Raw genomic sequence first — 20,393 nt, forward strand, 5'->3', positions numbered from 1 at the left:
TATACTAACTGAAATAATTTTTTGAAAAACATTTATGTTTTAATTTAATATTAAAATGATGTTATTCGAAAATACAGGAGGCATTATTCTTTTAAACTTCGAAGAGGGCACCCGAAGTCAGAAGTAGAAACTCAAAACGCAACCGTATATGGTTTTAAATTAATTTGACACGCACGCACTCCAGGCAACTCAACTCAACTCGCAATTTCCTTCCAAACGCACGCAAAGCAAACCCTTCCTCTCTTTCTGGTTGTTTTCTTTATGAGTGCATGGCAATTTGGGGGTTTTCTTTGGAATTAGGGCATATACTTGCTGTGTTGATCCTCTCAATCTGAAACAGTGGAGAAGATGTAATCCTACCGAGATTGTCGTTCGCGCACTCGTTGATCGGTTGATTGATTGATTAATTGATAGAGAAGTGGTAACTGTAACTGTAAGTGTGTGTAGTGAGGATAGGGTTTTGGCATGAAGGGTGCGTTGGATCGGACGAAGGTGGTGCTGCGTCACTTGCCGCCCTCTCTTTCTGAGGCCGCGCTTTTGGCCCAAATTGATGCCGCCTTCGCTGACCGCTACAACTGGCTCTCTTTCCGTCCTGGCAAAATCAGGTGACATTAATTTCTAGCCCTCCATTCGCATTCTGCTTCGTGTTTTCTTCATATATACTTCATTGCTTGCTGCTTTTTATTACAGTAGTCAATTGACCGTGCCTAGGCTTGGCCAGGCTAGGCTAGGGTACGTATGGTTTTGCCTACCAGATTCTATATAATTGTTATAATAGCATAAACTATGTATTAAATTTGTTTTTTCTACTGGGAATATCATTTGACTGGTAGTTATTATTATGATTATAACTGAACATCTGTAATGCGAATTGGGCGTCGATGTTTACAATTTAGATACTCTGTTTCATAATATCTTAAGGAAAACCTTTTGACTTTATGTTATACTTTTTTTAAATGGATTTTTCAGCCAGAAGCATATATCATATTCTAGAGCCTACATTGACTTCAAGAGGCCAGATGACGTTATACTGTTTGCGGAGTTCTTTAATGGACACGTCTTTGTGAATGAAAAGGGTAATTAATGAAATCATGTGAAGTGGTTTACTAGGCATGCATAAGATCTTGCTGAAGCTGTTATCTTTGTCGTTCTTGCAATCAATGTTCGAATTTGGCCAATGCCACGGTTTGGTTTTTGTCGCCCTCTAGTTCAGTATTCAATACATCAGGAAATAGACTTGTTTCCATGTAGGTTTTTCATGGCAAGCAATCTATGTTTTTACTCTTTGGAATATCAAGACTTTATTTCACAAGTGTATTTTATGCATTTTACATATGTTGTGCATGAAACAATGAGAATTGGATAATAGATACTGAATGTAGTTCTCTGTTTCACATTTGTTGCTTTCTAGGATCTCAGTTCAAAGTTATTGTTGAATATGCTCCTTCCCAACGCGTTCCAAGACAGTGGTCTAAAAAGGATGGTCGTGATGGGACCATATATAAAGGTACCACTTGGTTTAAGTAAATTGTAGTGGATATGTTTATCTCAATAGGCATTATATGCATCTCAATAAATTATAGTCTTTTCCTTTTTGATAAATATATGCCTTTTCATGATGAACATCTAGATTCTGAGTATATGGAGTTTCTTGAACTACTTTCCAAGCCTGTTGAGAATCTTCCCAGCGCTGAGATACAATTGGAGAAGAGAGAAGCAGAACGATCTGGTTAGTCAACTAATGCAGAAGATACCCAGTAAATTTTATGTTTGAAAATTTTGAGACCTAAATATACACAAAATGGATACAAAGTACATTTTATGTTTGAAAGTTGAGACTTAAAACCATATACACAGTAAATTTTAAGTTTGAAAGTTTTAGGACTTAAAACCATGCATACAAATAATGGGCACAAAATACTATTTTCCCCCATTTGTTACTTACTGGGTTTACGTGCTTTACCAGGTGCTGCAAAAGATATTCCTATAAGTACACCACTGATGGATTTTGTGCGCCAGAAAAGAGCTGCCAAGGGACCTCGGGTATTTTTTTGTTTGTGAACAACTTTTGAAATCTCAAAGCTTATTTAATTGTCCCTTGTCATTATATTAGCTTTATGAGAGCATTTGTGCTGATGAGAGCAAATCCCTTGTAAATATCCTTATCCTGTTTTGTCTATTAGCACGTTGCTGGTATCTTTGCTTATCTAATGTGCATGATGTGTGTGCAGAGGTCGTTATCCAATGGCAAAGTGAGTAGAAGAGGCACTTCATCAAATGGGAGTCCTAGTTCTGGCACATCAAGACGAGGTTCCGGAAAGAAGAGGGTTTCTGCTACTATGGTATTGTTCATTTTTTGAAGAGGAAAGTTAAATATAGTTAAGTATTAGCATGGTTATTAAAATGGAACCGGCTTGGTATCCTGTTAGGAATGACCTCAAAACCACTTTATAAATAAAGCGGTCTCTAACTAGTAAGACCTGTCTTGAACCGGTGGTTCGGCACAGTTGGTCAGTTCAGCAATACTTAACAACAAGGATGTTCATTGCCTATTTTAGAGCACCAGTAATTTACAGTTAGAAGAGTACCTGATGTGGTGCTTTACTTTCACTCCATTACCACATCCTTCCCTAGGCCCAGTACTGTTGTGGAATATAATCAAACCAACCAAATGTGGGCTTTACTTCTGCTGAGTGCATGCCTCACAATACAAGCTTGTCAATATTGTAAATACCTTTCAATGTCATTCAGATGTTCATACATCAACACACATTAAGGGTAAAATTAAGAGAGATGACCTTAAATCCACAAATATCAATCGAAGACTTGGGTTATGTGTACATGGGACAGCCTACTGAAACAGAACGGCTTATCCAACAAAGTTTTCTTTTACTAAATAACTGTGAGGCAATTATAGAAACCACACTGTTTACTTTATTCCTTACTGTCGTTTTTTTATCAGTGTCAATACTGTTTGTTTGAAAATGTATTGGAATTGTGGATGGATGACTATTAGAATCCAGCGAAATGCAGATATATAAAATCCCTTGTAATTTTTCGGGCCAGCTGATAAAACCATGTCTTTATGTTATTATAATTATTATGATGATGCTTACCGATGCATATTTTCTGGACATAGTATTTTGGTATAACATTGTTACACCAAAGTTTTAAAAATATTATTTAAATACTAAATATTATACTACAATTCGACCATCAAAGCTTGAACTGGTACCCTTAGAGCATCCCTAATAATAGAACTCGTTTTGGGTTCTTAATGCACTTTTTCTGGCTGCCTCACTTCCATATAATATTTAAGAACTTCGGCTACTTTTTGCTCCAATAGAAGAACCTAGCTTGAATTTTGGATTCATCTTATGTGGGTTAATTATGTAATTAAGAACAAGTTTTTATGAGTTTTTGTAGAAGAACAAGGTTTACTTGGCATCCAACTTACCTTTCTCCAATGGAAGAAAAATTAAGACAAGTTCTTGGCTTAAGAGCGCATATAAGAACCACCATTGAAGATGGTACTAGTGTAATAATCAGTTTGGTTTTCAGAACATTGATTGTCCCTTCTTCAAAACAGTAATTTTTTTCTTCAAAACAATAATAATATTCAATTTATCCTTGCTTTTATGTTTTGCTCCTATTATTTTAATTTTAAGAAGAGAAAAAGAAAAGATGCAACATAATAATAATAATAATGATTATATACTTTTCAAAACAGCATAGTATTTGATACTTTTGTCGTCAGAGTTGAACACTTTGCTCTTACTCGTGTGTTTTAACATTCCTAACTCTTGCTTTCATGATGCTCAGTATGTTGCCAGGCACCCAGGGAAAAATGCTACTATGAAAGACAGATCAATTTATACTTTGGTTCCTAGCCAAGGTGATCAGCATATTTCAAGTAAAGCTTCAAATATGGCCTCTTCAGATGGAAAACAAACCCTTGATGAGAATGGTAGTGTTGATGTTTTGTTCAAAATTTCATGTGTTATTTTTTTATTCTTTGGGTTTTATTTTATGATGTAGATGCAACATTTAAATATACACTTTTGGTTTACTTTATTTTCTTTACACTTTTGTCCATTTTATCAGGAGTTTCTGGAAATAATGATGCTGGAAAAAAAAGAGTACTGCTTCGTAAAGGGAAAGAAAGAGAGATAATTGCTGTAAGCTTATGATTTATATCTTCACAATTCTATTTTATTTGCAATCTATGTATGTTGCACATGTTGTGTTAAAGATTTTGTATGGAATCTCTTAGTGTAGTTTACTATTTACTTGGTGTGAGAAGTTGGTGTATTTCTGATGGTTGATATGTACTGATGCACAACACTCACTTAAGCTGATTGTATTTGTTAATTTTCCTTATTAGATTGATCATTTATCACTTTCTTACCTCACTCCTCTTATGTCCCTTTTTCATGAACATTTTGTTTCTTTATTCTGGTGTTTTCAATGTTGTTGACTTGTTGGTGCTGCCATCTTGTCCATCAATTGATTTTCTGGTGAGATTAATACTTAAATCATCCTATTGGTGAGTGGAGGGACAATCAGAGAGATCAATATCTAATAATATGCTATTGGCTATCAATTTACAATCTTCATAATAAATGTGAAGGTCAGCGTGCTTTAGAGAAGCACTATGAAAGAAGTGAAGGTATAATTATGCAATTGATTTAATACGAATAATACTACTCGCTAATGTGGTTGATTCCTAGGATTTGTTTTATGTAATATGCTGCCTTATTATTGTTTGATGAATCAATAGTTCGCTATAATTTGGATGTGGATTGTATTTTAGGTCATTGCCAGTGTCATTGGTGGATCATGTTTATAACTACTATTCTGCTAAGAGTTTATTTCGTTTTTGTTTGTTTTTATTATGCAGGTATCTGATTTAGATAGCATGTCACAGCATCACAATATAACATCTTCAGCTAAAGAAATTCTTGGTGCAACAGTTTTGAAGCAGAATCAGAGGCATGAAGGTAGCGGAAGGATTATCAGAAGTATACTCTCAAAAAAGGAGTTGCGTCAAAGCCAATCTTCCAGGGCACTCTCTGAGCAGCAAATCCAAAAATCTAATCTAGGAAAAGAAAAACAATCCCCTCGGCCCATACACGTGCAACTAATTCTGAAGGGCATGAATGGTACATCAGAGAATAAGATTGGTGTGCATGATTCACATGTATCTAGCGAGAGGCAGGATAGGCATACTAGGCATAAAGATAGACCAGATCGTGGTGTTTGGACAAGTTCCAATGGAGCTGATGAGTCTTTCTCATCTGCTGCTTCCTCACAAGTAGATCCTTTCGAAGGTACATGTTTTATTCTAAAGCTATGATTTTGTTTTTGGCAATTGCTAATTATCCTTTATATGATGTAAAAAGGGAAGAAATTGAAAAGCATTTATGCCCTGTTTGTATGTAGTAGGAGAAAGTTAAGAAGTGTCAAAATGGCACAAAAATTAATATGGATTTGATAGAAAAAACAAAAGGAGCTAGATATCATAATAACAATGGAAAATATGGAAATGCAGAAACAGAAGGGGTGAAATCTCTTCGCAATTCTAGAGGCCTTGTATATCCCTATTTTCCAACTAATTCCAGCCGTCCACTTCCCTTGATACCTGTTTACAGCTGCTCTTACGTCCCAGTACCCATGCCTTCCATCTCAACTGTTAGTTCCCACCCCCACCTAGAGATTCCTGTTCCTCTGATTTCTAACCTGTGCGATACCACTCTTTTCCTTCTTTCACTGACTCTAGTTATTTGAGGGGTTCTATGATGCACATGATATAACTTGTGGTAAAATTGGTACATCTTCACAAGTTGATTTTTTTCACTTATATGAATCAGGAAGAAGTGCAGATTTGAAACATGACATGCCAAATGCAAGAAGTGGGGAGGTAAAATCTCTTGGAGGTGTCCGTACCAGTCATTCATCAGAAAATGGTTGGTTTCTAGCTTTGAAAAACAAAATCTTAAGACATTTTTATGCTTTCATTCAGGGTGGTTTTTACTTAAGAATTTACTTATTGCTCCTATTAAGGCTTCAAGCATTTTGGTCGCCGCGGACCAACACATGGGGTAAAGGATGTTGATAGCTATTCAGTTTCAAGTGAAGGGAAGCATCCTAGAAGATCTGGTACCACTGCTTATGGTTCCAACGAGGTACCTAAATTTGATTTCTCCATGGGGAGGATACAAATCATACTCTTTTCTGGTTCAGTAGTTGATTAAGATTTCTTTTCTAAATTGCAGAAACAAGTTTGGGTTCAAAAAGCAAGTTCTGGTACCTAGAGTATTTTTTATTGGTGAGACAAATTCCCTTTATCAAGGCTGTTGTTGCATAGAGCATATGCTTGTTGATTAGCCAATCATAAGAGTCACCTAGTTCGTATTTTTTCAGTTTTTAGATTTCTCTTGGTCTGGCATTATAGAATATTATTTGAGTTGATATTATTGTAGAGCTACTACTCATCATTGCTTTCCTGTGATGTTTACTATCACAAACAATTTTCTCTTCAATATGTTGCTATTTACATTGAGAGTAAACCTTGGCACAAAGATTAAGTTGTGTCTGGGTCACCAATAGGTCAGGGGTTGAATTCAAGAAAAGCCTCTTTATATATGCATGGGGTAAGGCTGTGTACAATGATCCTTCCCTGTACCTTCGCATAGCAAAGAGTCTTCAGGAACAGGGGTATGATAATTTTAGTTATTCACATTAATATCTTTTTTGTGAAAATTTGTTTGATCTGTAAATTGTTGTTTTATGTTCGTTTGATATAAATATAGGTGGTACATATTTCTGGCTTGATTTTCTTTAATGTGGTTTCGTGGTGTAGCTTCATAAGATTTGGTATATTCATTTTTTTTTTTTGTAGTGGGTCCTTCGCTTTGGGACCTTCCCTGGAAGATGCAAATATTTTAAATGATTGGAATATGTTGTTTCCTAACCCAAAATGTAATATTCGTTTTGTTCAAATGCTGATGTTAGTTGAAGAATTTTTTTTCGTTTTGTTCAAATGTTGATGTTAGTTGAAGTTTTTTTTTTTTTTATTTACATGTGTCAAGGTTGATGTTTTTCCCTTGCAGTGGTAAGCTTGCTGACATACAGATTTGGAGCATCCATTTGCTAGCTGCTGGATTCTGTCCCTTTTTAGTTGACAGATTCTTACAAGTAAACGAGTGTGTGGTTAAAAAAATTCTTTTACAATACAAGAGAGGAGAGTACCATGATGCATTTGATTTGGCTAAAAATATTCAGACATTACTTCATTGAAGATGGCTCCTAGTAAAAGCGAGATGAGAACAATGGCCTGGTGTCCCAGTTACTAGTTGCTTGTTTGAAGAAATATGGAGATTTGCCAACCGTGGCAAGTTGACCTAGATGACCATAGTCTGGGTTTATACACAGTTAATCTTTGAGTGGATTTAGTGTAAATATAAATCCAGGGTATTGTGTATCTGTTTCCTTAGTTCCTATAAGTACAAACCCCTATTCGAGGTAATGTGTACCTGTGTCCTTAGTTCCTATATCGATTAGAAGTCCGCCAAATACAATTGGGTGCAATTGGGCGCTTGAAATGATCCTGGAAAGTTTTTGGATCATCTTTGCTCACTACTTCGAAGCAACACTCCATGGATGACGTTTCAGCTTCGTGTATTCGGTCTTTGTTGACAATGAAGTTTCTTGTAGAGCTTAGACACTTAAATACCATTGATGGTGTGTTACTAAGGATAAATAAGGGTATTGAGGGAGTCATAAGTGTGTGGATATTGATTTACGTCTAAAATATCATTGTACAGTATGGTGTTGCATTTCTCAGCATAACTCAGCTGTGACATATTACCGGCTCTTGATTATATTGTCAATTATGTGAATTGCTGCCTTCAGCGCAAATGTTTAATTATAATACGCTGTTAAAGTTACGTCCAACCCAGCTGTTGTTCGTCTTTCTGCTGACGCTGAAATCCCCAAGAACTTTGTTCTTGGAAGACTTGGTACCAATTTGGACGAAGTTCTATCTCAGATTAGTCCAACAATTCTGGTGTTCTTGACCTCGCAAAATTGGGACATGATTATTAATCCTTTTGAATTTGAACAGGGTTAGTTTTTTTAACAAATAAATCCAACTGATAAGAGATTTGTTGTATTTAAATGCCTATCAACTCGAATTTTCCTACTGGATTCAAGTAAGGAAGCCAGGAGTAGAATTTGAAATTAACTTGCTTGAAAGTGGGTTTGTGGGTGACATAAGTTATAACTAATATTGGAGAAAGAACATTGTAACCAAAATGAAAGATGAGGGTGATCTAGAGAGTTATCGCTCGGCACGGATGTTAAACTCAAGCTTGTACTTTTCTGATTGGATCTATATTGTTGTTAGTTTGCCCTCTGCTTGGGTTTGGATTGGAAAAGAATATGATAACTATGGCTATAGATTTTTCTTGGTTGCGGTTTCTGTTTTGTCAATTTGTAAGCAGATGGATAGTGTATTGCTTTTAATTGAAAGGAGCATTTGCTGCATCTGAAGCAGTGCTAAAAAATTGCCCAGTACGTGATCATCATGGCTGTTGTTTGTTCCCACATTTAAGTTAGACGGTGGATTGAAACCATGTATTTATGAGTTTTAATGTAAGATACCTTTTCTGGGTTCTTGTATATTCATATCATGCACCCAAACCCTTGTTGGATATTTCTACATCAGCAGTGAAATAGAGGAAGCAAAAACAGCGCGAATCTTCATTTGTATCATTGAATTTCTCTTTCATTTAACTAATCTTTCAGTCTTCGGTTTTGGTATTCATGCGCGCACATGCATGTATGTCCCCACTCCCCGCCCTTTCCTCACACATGCATCATCTTTCCTCCTTCCAATGCTTCCCTCTGATTGCATACCACACCAACTTTTCACATATTTGTAAAACTTTCATTCATCCCATGTGTATAGAGCATATAACAGCCCAAGTTTGTGACTTTGATACCTTCAGTAGATCATTGTATATTTACATACTCAAAATTATATATAAACAAGATTATTCAAATATAATATATCTAATATTAAAAAGCGAATAATTGTGATCATATAAGTTTCGTTTCTATTTCTATAATCAAAATAGAACATTATGTAATAAATTTACAAATTTATGCATTTTTTTAATAAAAAATTGTATTTTTAGATATTATCATTGTGTTTAAATCATTTCAAAGAGAAAAAAAAAAACTTCAAATTGAACATTTCACTAATACGTATAATGTGTTATACCTTGTAAAGTCCATTTCTGTTTGTAAAAATCTTTGGGTCTGATTTTATTAGAGGACTTAAAGTCAACCCACTTGTTTTTTCCCAAGGCCCCTTTCACCTACTCACTTCTTTCATTCTGACTTTTTTCAAAAACACTTAACATTCTTTCTTCCCTTTTTAAAGCATAAGGTGTATTAGGGTAGCTGTGAAACTCTCCTCCCAACTAGCGGAACTGTCTTTTCTTCATGTAAGTTGAGCTCAAACTTTCATTTTTCTCCTTTTCCAGCTCTGTGCATTGGTTATGTCATCTTCCTCATCTTTGTTATGTTCATGTTTTTTTTCCAGCCCTTTAGTTGCTTATGGAGTTGTGGTGCTTTTTCTATTAGTTTTTTTTCTCAAGTTTATCTCTCGGTCAAGATAAGGGAAGTTAGAGATTTAAAACCTTTTTTTAGTGTCTTGCATGTTTTTGGTTTTGAATTGTATTTGTTTTAGTTTTGTTTTTTGGGATTTTGGGTTTTTGCATGCTGAAACTAGTGAAAAATCTGCTCTTCTAGCTTAACCGAGAAATTTTAGTTTAAACGACATCAGTCTAGCTTAAACGAAAATTTATGGTTTAAGCGATATCAATCTAGCTTAAGCGAGAATTGCTATAAAATTTTAATTCCTTACTTTAACTTGTGATTGACTGAGTTAATGTTAAAAATATGATGTATGAAGTTATGTATGAATGATGAGACATTTTTTTTGACATGTACTTGATGTGTTTAGCTTAGGATGATAATTATTCTGAGATAACATGTGGAATGTTGATAGTAAAAGAGTTTCAAGGAAAATTCTTGGTGATGGTGTGGTTAGTGTATGTCTAGATAAGGAAGGTATTATGAACTCTAATAATCACTCACACTCACATAGAGCAAAGTGATTATGTGGTGAGAGTGATAGGAGATTCTAGTCTTGGGAGGTGTTTGAGCCTGAGACATATTGGGATTAACCTTGTGATTGATTGAGTGATAACTCCTTATGGGTAGACTCTTTAGAGTTTAGAAATCAACGCAGTTACATACTTCCTTACAATTATATATCAAATGCATAATCCGGATATTGTGTCAATAGTCAATTGGGTGTTTAATGGAGTGAAAACTTTGTGAGATGATGTTTCTTTTCTCCATGTATGTGTTTCTTGAGTGATGTATTTATGTAACTATATTTACGTATAAATGTTTAAAGCTTACCCTTCTTTCTTTTTGTGTTTTGTTTCCTTGTTGTGTTTTTCTTTTTGCAATGATTACCAAATGTTGGTGTGAGCAGATGTGGAAACCCCTGATCATCATCAAGACGACAAAGATGTTGTTGTGTAGTTTAGACATGTTGATTATTACTCTTTTGAGTATCATTTGAAAAATTGATCTTATATAATTCTTTACTCTTTTAAACACTTTTTTGCCAATCTAATTTATGTTTTAAAATATGTTCATGGTATTGTTCTGTGACATAACACTTCTATTTAAAGTATATTTTGAAATTATTGTAATGGTTAAATTCTGATATACTTTCTTTTATTTATTTTATTTTATTATTATATGTAATGTTTTATTTATTAAAATTATTTATTAAACGAGAAGTCACACTTTTATATACATAAACACATTATTTATGGGACGTTAAAGTGTAATTTTTAGGCATTAGTAGTTTGAGTGGCCTCCAGTTTTGAAGTGGAGGAGGATGATGATGAAGAGAATCACTTTTGAAAGTCCTTTTGAAGATTTAGCCAAATACACATGAAGCATGCCGCCGGCAAATGGGAACACTGTGCCTAAAGTGTGCCCTACGCTCCCACACCACAAAATCATTACTTTCAACTCTGCATTTTACTTCACCCTACCTACCTACCTCCTTTGACCCTATAAGCTCTTTCATTCTCTCCACTCTTATACTCTTTTTAACTTTTTATTTCAAACAACGGATTTGAGAAGACTATGTAAAGATTCACAATGAAATACGATAAATTACATATAATTGTTTTATTATATACATATATTGTATTTTTATAATTGATTTTTATTATAATTTTATAATATATAAATATAATTAATAAAATGCAATAGTATAATACAAATGATAAAATATAAATCATTACTATTATTAAAATAAGAAAAATGAAAAGTTTATAACAAAATTATAAAATAATAGTAATATAATTCAAATTATTAAATACTAACAATAATATTATAAACTTGTTGTGGTAATAAAGGTTAAGGTCGTGTTCGTATGTGTAGATGAATTTGAGGGAGAGTGTGAATATGGATTTATGTGAATTTGAATGGATGAATATGTGTTTTTTTGAGTGAATTTAGAAGTTAAAATGAGTAGATTTGGAGATAAATTTTATAAGAGTTAGTGAATGATTTGAGTGATGTGATAGATAAAAAAAAAGTTTTAATAGAAAAAATTTTAAAATTACCAAATTAGCCCTAGTGATAAAAATAAAATTAAATATTTATTAGAAGAGTTAAAAATATTAAAATTTAACAATATTTTAATATATATATATATATATTTATTATTATTATTATTAATTATTATACATAAATTTAAATAATAATAATTATTATATATTATTATTTTTAACAACATTTTAATTATTATACATATTCATATATTTTATTATTAATATTAATTATTATTTATATATAACTAATTATTAAGTTTAAATATATTATCATTTATTATTATACATTATTAAATACATTAAAACATAAATAATAAAAAAAATATTATTATTGAATAAAATAAAATATTAAATCTTAACAAATTTTTTATTACTATTATTAATTATTATAGACATTTATACAAATTTTAGTTTTATTAAATATTATATATATTATTAAAAATAATAATTATATATATATATATATATATATATATATATATTATTTATTACCTCTATTATTAATTTATATATATTATATAATAAATTAATAATAATAAATAATATATATATATAATATAATATAATATAGTAGTAAATAAATAACTAAAATTATTAATAATTAATAACATACAATAAAATATTTATTGTAAATAAATTAAATAATAGTATATTATGATTAATAATTATATTAGTTGATATATATTTATATAAAATTATAGAGGCTATAGCTGATAAATGTTTACTTATCTACTCAAATCATTGCAAAATAGGTGGGATAAATTTTTGAAAGTTATTCACAAATCTGTCAGCGCTTTCTCTTACAAATCATACCATGCGAACATAATTTTTTTCTAAATCCATCCTCGCAAATCATTATATACAGTATCATCCATCGAAGTGAACAGAGTCTAAGGGTGTGTTCACTTGAAGGGATGGATATGGGAGAGAGTATGAATATGGATTTGTGTAAATTTGGATAAATAAATTTTTGTGTTTTTTTGAGTGAATTTAGAGAGTAAAGTGAGTAGATTTGAAGATAAGTTTTATAAAAGTTAATGAGAGATTTGATTGATGTGATAAATATAATTAATTATAAAAATAGATAAAATTAAGAAATTACCAAAATACCCTTAATAAAAAATAATTTTATAATTTAATATTATAAAAATTATAATTAATTAATACAAATTAAATAAAATATTTAAATAATACAAAATCTTAAAATAAAAAAATTAAATATATATTTATATATATTATTAATTATTATATATAAATATATCAATTATTATATTTTAAATAATATTTTAATTATTAATAATTATATATATATAATAAATTATAATAATAAATAATATATATAATAATTAATAAAATAATAATAGTATATTATAATTAATAATTAAAATAAAGGCTTAATTACTGTTTTAGTCCTAGAATTTGTTCTTAAGTCTCAAAAAGGTCCTCTAAAGATCTGGAGTATCAATTGAGTCCTTTAATTTTTAAAAGTGACTCGATTTGGTCCTTTCCGTTTAAATTGAACAAACGCCGTTCACACAGTACTCACATGGCATAATTGAACTGCTACGTGTCAAAGTTTTTAAAACGGGGGTGCAATTGACGTGGCATGAGTTTTAATGAAACCCTAAATTGAGTAGGAAACCCTAAATTGAGAAGGTTTTCTTCCTCCTTCCCCTTTTTTTCGTTGCTGGTGTGAAATCCTGCAGGTGGCGATTTTCGTTGCTGGTGTGAAATCCTGCAGGTGGCGATTTTGTTGTGGTTTGAAGCATGTCACAAGTGAACTCTTGTTGTTCTTGCACGTGTTCGGATAATGGAAATCGTGGTTTGTCCTCTGCTGGTGGTGGATGGAAAGGGTTGGGTGTAACTCCAATTTGTCGGTGTGGAGATGTTGCTATGATTAGAACTGCTAGAACAACTAGGAATGCTGGGAAGAAATTTTGGGGATGCCCAAATTTCAAGGTTAGTTGGTTAAGTGTTGTTGCAGATTTGTTTTTTAAAATTATTGATTGTAATTATTGTTGATTGGTTTTTGTCTTCTCTTTACGAACAGAGAGGAAATCAAGAATCTGTTGGGTGTAATTATTTCAAGTGGAGTGGAGAAGATGATATTGACCAAAGAGATGGTGTTATCTTAAGCCAGAATAGGGAGATTTGTAGTTTAGAAAAGAGTATTAAGTTGTATGAGAAATGGGTGAAATGTTTAATAGGAGTTGTTGGTGTTGTTGTTGTCCTTAATATAATCTTAGTTTCAGTGCTGTTGAAAAGTCCCTAAATTGTTGTGAAGGTTGTATTTGGTATGTTGTGCAATTATGTAGCTTGTTTTGGTGTGATATATAAAGTTTCAAATCACAGTGTGTTCTGTATTGGTGAATTTGTTATCTGTGAAAATCTGTTAATATTAAAAGGCTTATACAATTGAAAGAAAGGGGCCACATGAAATGCAAGATATGTGTGTTAATATGCGTGCAACAGTAAAACAATGAAATGGGCCACATGAAGTGCAAAATATATTCTGAAAGGGGCCACATGAAGTCCAAAATATATTCCTTTGTCTAATTAAATTCAACTGGTTTTGAACAAAGCCTGCAATGTTAACCCACATATGGGTCCACTTGAAGTGTTACATCCAAAAATAATTCCAAAATAACATCAAGTGTTACATCCAAAACTAAATCCAAAGTGGATACATACCACAAAATACATTAAATACAACAAATACAACATCCAAAATACATCAAGTACTTCACGGTTTCCAAACTTGCCCCCTCCTATGTGGAAGTTTCTGCCTCATGCTGGGTCTGCCACGTGATGAGGGACGTTGTGGTGCATTTGCTGTTGCAGTGGGATGTGTTGAAAGTGGTGGAATGGCTGTTGCAGTTGGTGGAATGGCTGTTGGAGGTGCTGGAATGGCTGTTGGAGGTGCTGGAATGGCCGTTGCAGGTGCTGGAGTGGTTGTTGTAGGTGCTGAAATTGGTTGATTTGAAGTTGAAGCTTGAGTCAAATTGACACTTGGTGGCAGATTATCACCTACATTAGAACTTGACGGTCAGGTTCGACTTGGTCTGGTACAATTTCAGGCACAGTGGCATTCTCCCCAGCTGAAAAATATTCTAGCATCTGTACTACCTCTGGTTCACAAACTGAATGAATTACAAACATATGAACTGAACCATGTCGTTTCGCGATGCTCACCATATGGAGTGCACCAACGTCATCAATGAAATGTTGTAACCTTTCCTCCAACACTGCACAACCTCCAACAGAATAGCACAAATCTTTGACATTAATATAACCCATCTCTCGCAGTATTGATAACACCTCAAAGTAGGACCATCTATCTTCATCACACGCCAAAACACTAAGTTGGCCATTAACATATTTAACTCCACCCTCGTTCACGAAGTTCCCTCCATGGTGGATAACCACTTCAAACTTCTCGTCATCCATCAAAGCTGTGAAATGTCCATATACCCAAAACCACATATTTTTATTACCAAACAAACCACCGACAAACCGACAAACCGACAGAAAATCAAACCCCATTTCGAAGGGGGACCACAAACTACAAAAAACTAAACCCCATTTCGAAGGGGACCACAAATTACAGAAAAAGGAACCACAATGGTGGGACAATACAACCATCAAAATCAGAAAACCATTCTACTCAGTAAACCAAACTCAAAAACGATATACGAGAATCAAACTCAAAAACAAACCCAAATCCCCCAAAATCATATTGAACGCAAATAACAAAAAACCCTAAAATTGATTTCGAAAAAATTGGAAGCTCACCTGGATTGTTGAATGTCGTCGATCACAATGTCCAAATTTCATCTGATGCAGTGCCAATCACAACGAAAATTGAACCCTAGCGAACCCTAGCTTAGCGTTTCCACGATGATCTTCGAACACTTCTTTCCTTGCACACTACAATTGATTGATACGGGCCACGTCACTAAAAGTCATACACAGTCATTAAGCCTTGTCACTGTTCTGTTACGATTTTTAACGGCGTTAATTTTGGGGACCAAATTGATTCACTTATGACAATTAGAGGACTAAATTGAGACTCCGAATATTTAAAGGACCTTTTTGAGACTTTAGACAAAATTCGAGGACTAAAACAGTAATTAAGCCTAAAATAAATATATATTTATATAAAATTTAAAGAGGGTATAAATGTAAAATAATGTGTTATCTTCTTAAATCCTTATAAAATGAAGTGATGAATTTTCAAAACAATCTCGTAAATTCATCCGTGCTTTTCTTTTCAAATCGTATCATGAGAACATAAATTTTTTTAAAATTCATCTTCACAAATCATTCTCTACAGATAATACATGCAAACGAACATGCCCTAAGGTGGTAAAAGATCAAATTTTTAATAATCTAATCCACGTTTGTTTTAGATCCAAATAATTGGATAAGATTTTCAATCTAAATTCACTTTTTCAACATAACTAATTTGATTTATTTTTAAATCCATATCCATATATTTGATTTAATATTTAAATCCATATCTAAATATCTTGATCAACTTAAATATCTATAATTCATTTTTTACAAAAAAAAAAGCAAAGTGAACGAATTTTGGTTGGGGTGACTCGGCCAAATTCGAACGAATTTTGGTTAAGACCGACTAGGCCAAATATGTCCAAAATTTGGTCAAGACTGGCTCACTCAAATTTGGCATCATACAATTGAATTTCGGTTAGGGACGACTAGGTTAAATACAACCAAAATTTTGATCGAGACCAACTCAACTCGATTCGACCGAATTTCGGTTGGCGCCGACATGGCTAAATACGGCCATATTTCAATCAAGACTGACTCGGCCGAATACGACCAAATTTCGTATGGGATTGACTTAGCTCAATACAACCACATTTGGGTTATGGCCGACTCAGCCAAATTTCGACTTAGGCCGACTTAGTTGAATACTGCGACATTTTGATTGTGATTGGCTTGGTCGAAACGACCTAATTTTGTCTGAGGTCGAATAAGATGAATACTGCAAAATTTGGACTAGGGTCGACTTAGCTAAATTTTCGTCGAGGCCGACTCGATTGAATTCAACCGAATTTCAGTCAGAGCCAACTATGCTAAATACAACCAAATTTTGGTTGTGGCCTGGCCAAATACGACCAAATTTCATTTAGTGTCGACTCAGCCAATATGGTCAAATTTGGGTCGAGGTCAACTCGTTTAAATATGGTCAAATTTGGTCCATGACTGACTGGGCTAAATTTTGACCGGGACCGATTCGACTGAATTCGGCCGAATATGGTCAAATTTCATACAAGGCTGACTTCGTCAAATGCGACCAAATTTGGATCGCACCAACTTATCCTAAAACGGTCAAATTTGAATTGTCCATCTCGACCATTAACCCAACTAAAAAATTAAATTAAAAATTTAGATTGGATTTTTTTATTATCCATATTTGAATATCTTGATTTAAAGAATAAATATCTAATTGATAATATGTATAAAATGTAGATCATATTGAAATCTAAATCCAATAAAATGAATTTTAAATGGATAAAATTTTTAATAAAATGAATTTTGAATAGATTGGATAGAAGCAAAAGTGAATCGAATTAAAGGTTAGATTTTTTTGTCCAATCCTTAAATATGTGTTAAAATTATTAATGTGAGTTTTTTTGTCTTTAGTTAAAGCTATTTGAGGAGACTTTTTTTTAGTAAGGACAATTTCTCTAAGGTAGGGGAAAGGTTTGAGTCGAATTAGTGAATATGTGACGAATTGATGTTGATATAAGTGAGTTTGCAATTTTATTGATTTCTTAAAATTAATTTGTGTTAAATTTGTCTGGTGTAATTTATATTAATGTTCGATATATTTATAATTTAAATGTTTATACTAATTGATATTTTATACTAATAATATAGGGTGTTACAATGTACATCACCACTCTCTCAAAACTATATAAACGTGATGAAAATTCTAACATTTCAAGTAAAAGTCTGAAATTACATTGTGACATGGTAAAATATAGTTGATCTATTGTTTCAACTTGTACCCATTTTCTACTTTAAGTGTATGTTATAAGATATTATTGGTCTAACTCGAATATTTTTTTGGTCACAAATTTTCACGCATTAGAGACTGTTTTTGTTTGCTGTCCCTGGTCTGATAGATTTAATAATTTGAATATAATTACTATAAAAATTTTAAATTTAGGTAAACAGTGGTGTAAAAATGTTTATTCTATTATTGGATACATTATTAATTATAGAATATTATGTTGATGATTGAAGGCAGTGAATGATGAAGCATTCATGCATGGATGCATGCACCTGATCATGTCATCAATTAATCAACAATCACATTAAATATTTCAAATAAGAGTTTGTTATCCATTATCATCCGTGTTCCAAAAAATACGTGTATTTCAATTTATGCTTCATTTTAATTTTGCTCCTATTATTTTAATTTTAAGAACAGAGAAAGAAAAGATTCAACATAATAATAATAATAATAATAATAATAATAATAATTATTATTATTATTATTATTATTGACACAAAGAACTCTCAGATAATGACAGGGCCACACTCAGAACAACCGATTAGGTACTTTCATACTATCAACATTAATAAAAGAAAAAAAAAAAAAGTGAAATGAATGTGTAAACAGATCTTGTGCAAGAGAAATGTTAACCACTCATCTTATTCTCCTTTTATTAAACTACAACTCTTATACCCATTCTACGGTCCAGATTTAAAGTACAATGTACTAACATAACATTAAATTTAACTTTTCTTGACACCTTAAACTTTTTTTACTCCACTTAATATTAATTTTTATTTTCTTTCTTTTTTTCTTTATAAATATAAAAGTTTATTTTGGTTAAAAATTATTTTACTCTTATAAAGTTATTACTGTTAAAGAATTAATAATTAAATATTGTATTTAATAATAAAAAATATATAAACAAAATTTTGAAATAAATAATCATATTTATAGTTTGTTAAATGAGAATACAAACAAACGATAGCAATGCATCAATATTGTTTAATAAATTTTATAATTAGATTTTTTTTTTCTCAAAACACTCCTATATTAAAAATTAGTAATACATCAATATTGTTGAATAACTAATTTATATAAATCAAAATTTGGATATACTAAAATATGATTTTTTTTATCTTTTACCATAAATAGTAAAGAGAACACAAGTTACATTTGAATGATTAAATTGATAAAAATCACCGAAGTATACTTTTTATATACTAATTAATAAAAGTTTTGGATAATTCGACATCTTTTATATATAAAATGCCTAAGGTGAAAATGTTCTCTTTTAAAATGGTGAAAATTATAAATATAAACATTTATATAAAAATTAAATGAATAACGTTAAAAATTATTTAGTGAGCCTGGTATTAAAATGTTTTGCATGTATTTTTTATAAGAATGTAGGTCCTTTAAATATAGACCACAAAAGCTTCATACTGGTTCTGTAGAATAAAGTGATAGGCAAGTTTGTTTTTATATCAGATATTTTGATTTGGCAGAAAAAGTGTGTATTATTATGTCATTTAGATTGAAAGATTAAGTAAGAATCAAAAACTTTTTTTTTTCATTTTATTGAAGAAAATTTCCCAACTTTAATTATATTATTGCATTACATCAACACTTACAATTTACTTATTATACAAATAATTTATTTTTATTAATTCTTCTTAGAAATTTAAATTTTTGGATTAAAAAAATAATAATAACAGTTTCATCTTACTTATTTTCTTATTTTTTAGTGGATATAGAAATTCTAAGTATAATTCCGTAGAATCACTAAAATGAATTAGGACTAACATCATAATTTTCACACAAAAAATCCAGAAAGATATAAAAGTAAAGGGAAATTTTAAAAAATGATAAAAATGTATGAGTTTTTCTATTAAGTTGACTATGTGTTAATTAATTTATCTAAAAGTAACACACAAAAATATTTGTCGGAAAGCAATATTTTCGTTCCCGATCCAAAATATTATTCCAATTGCATCACATCTTATATATGATTTTATAATTAGGGTTAAATATGTTTTTGGTTTTTTAACTTTCAGTAAATATTGAAATTAATATCTCTTTGAAACTTTGCTATAATTTAATCCTTTAACTTTATAAATGTTTGAATTTAGTTATTTTAACAAAAAAATTGTTAAATTTATTTGATGTTTCAAATATTTTTCAAGATAGGTTCTTAACTAATATTGAAGCGAAAATATTCCAAACGGGATAAACACTCAAATGCTCTCATGAAACATGTTTAAAACGTTCAATAATTTTAAAAAATTGATTAAAATGACTAAATCAAAACATTTATAAGATTAGGGGACTAAATTAGGACAAAATTTTGAATATGAACTAATTTCAATTTTTACTGAAAGTTAAGAGATCAAAAACATGTTTAACCCTCTGATTTATTAGTGTTTGGTAAATATCATTTTGATGATTTATCATAATTGTCTTGATTTTGTCTTTCACACCGGCTTTGGTTTCTTACATACAATAAAGTTTTAAAGGGACTGGTGAATTGAAATATCGTTTAGAATTTTAGAAGTATGCAGAGAGCTAAAAAATGTTATCAAGTATTCATTTAGACAAATAAGTTATGAAGCTTTTTAAAGTGTGCTTGATCTATGAAAAAATATGAT

General features: G+C 31.5%; 1 protein-coding gene across 7 annotated transcripts; it reads left to right on the forward strand.

The window, feature by feature from the left end:
* Positions 1-130: 130 nt before the first annotated feature.
* On the forward strand, positions 131-7,956 carry LOC114187755 (regulator of nonsense transcripts UPF3-like). 7 transcript variants are annotated; one of them, XR_003605340.2, is made up of 16 exons: positions 131-605; positions 691-732; positions 970-1,076; positions 1,412-1,507; positions 1,631-1,729; positions 1,967-2,043; positions 2,232-2,342; positions 3,823-3,967; positions 4,105-4,178; positions 4,901-5,330; positions 5,871-5,966; positions 6,064-6,185; positions 6,276-6,328; positions 6,610-6,717; positions 6,902-6,981; positions 7,113-7,956. XR_003605340.2 is itself a non-coding variant. In XM_028076106.1 (14 exons), the coding sequence occupies exons 1-13, from the start codon at positions 466-468 to the stop codon at positions 6,312-6,314; spliced, it is 1,578 nt and encodes a 525-aa protein (XP_027931907.1). In that variant the 5' UTR covers positions 132-465; the 3' UTR covers positions 6,315-6,328; positions 7,113-7,956. The 7 variants fall into 7 exon arrangements, 4 of the variants coding, with proteins under 4 accessions (XP_027931907.1, XP_027931908.1, XP_027931909.1 ...); XR_003605339.2 differs by lacking the exon at positions 6,902-6,981; XR_003605341.2 differs by lacking the exon at positions 6,610-6,717.
* Positions 7,957-20,393: the final 12,437 nt, after the last annotated feature.

This window comes from Vigna unguiculata, chromosome 6 (assembly GCF_037176805.1).
Source record: "Vigna unguiculata cultivar grain cowpea cultivar isolate G323 ecotype 2 chromosome 6, ASM3717680v1, whole genome shotgun sequence".
Taxonomy (NCBI): domain Eukaryota; kingdom Viridiplantae; phylum Streptophyta; class Magnoliopsida; order Fabales; family Fabaceae; genus Vigna; species Vigna unguiculata.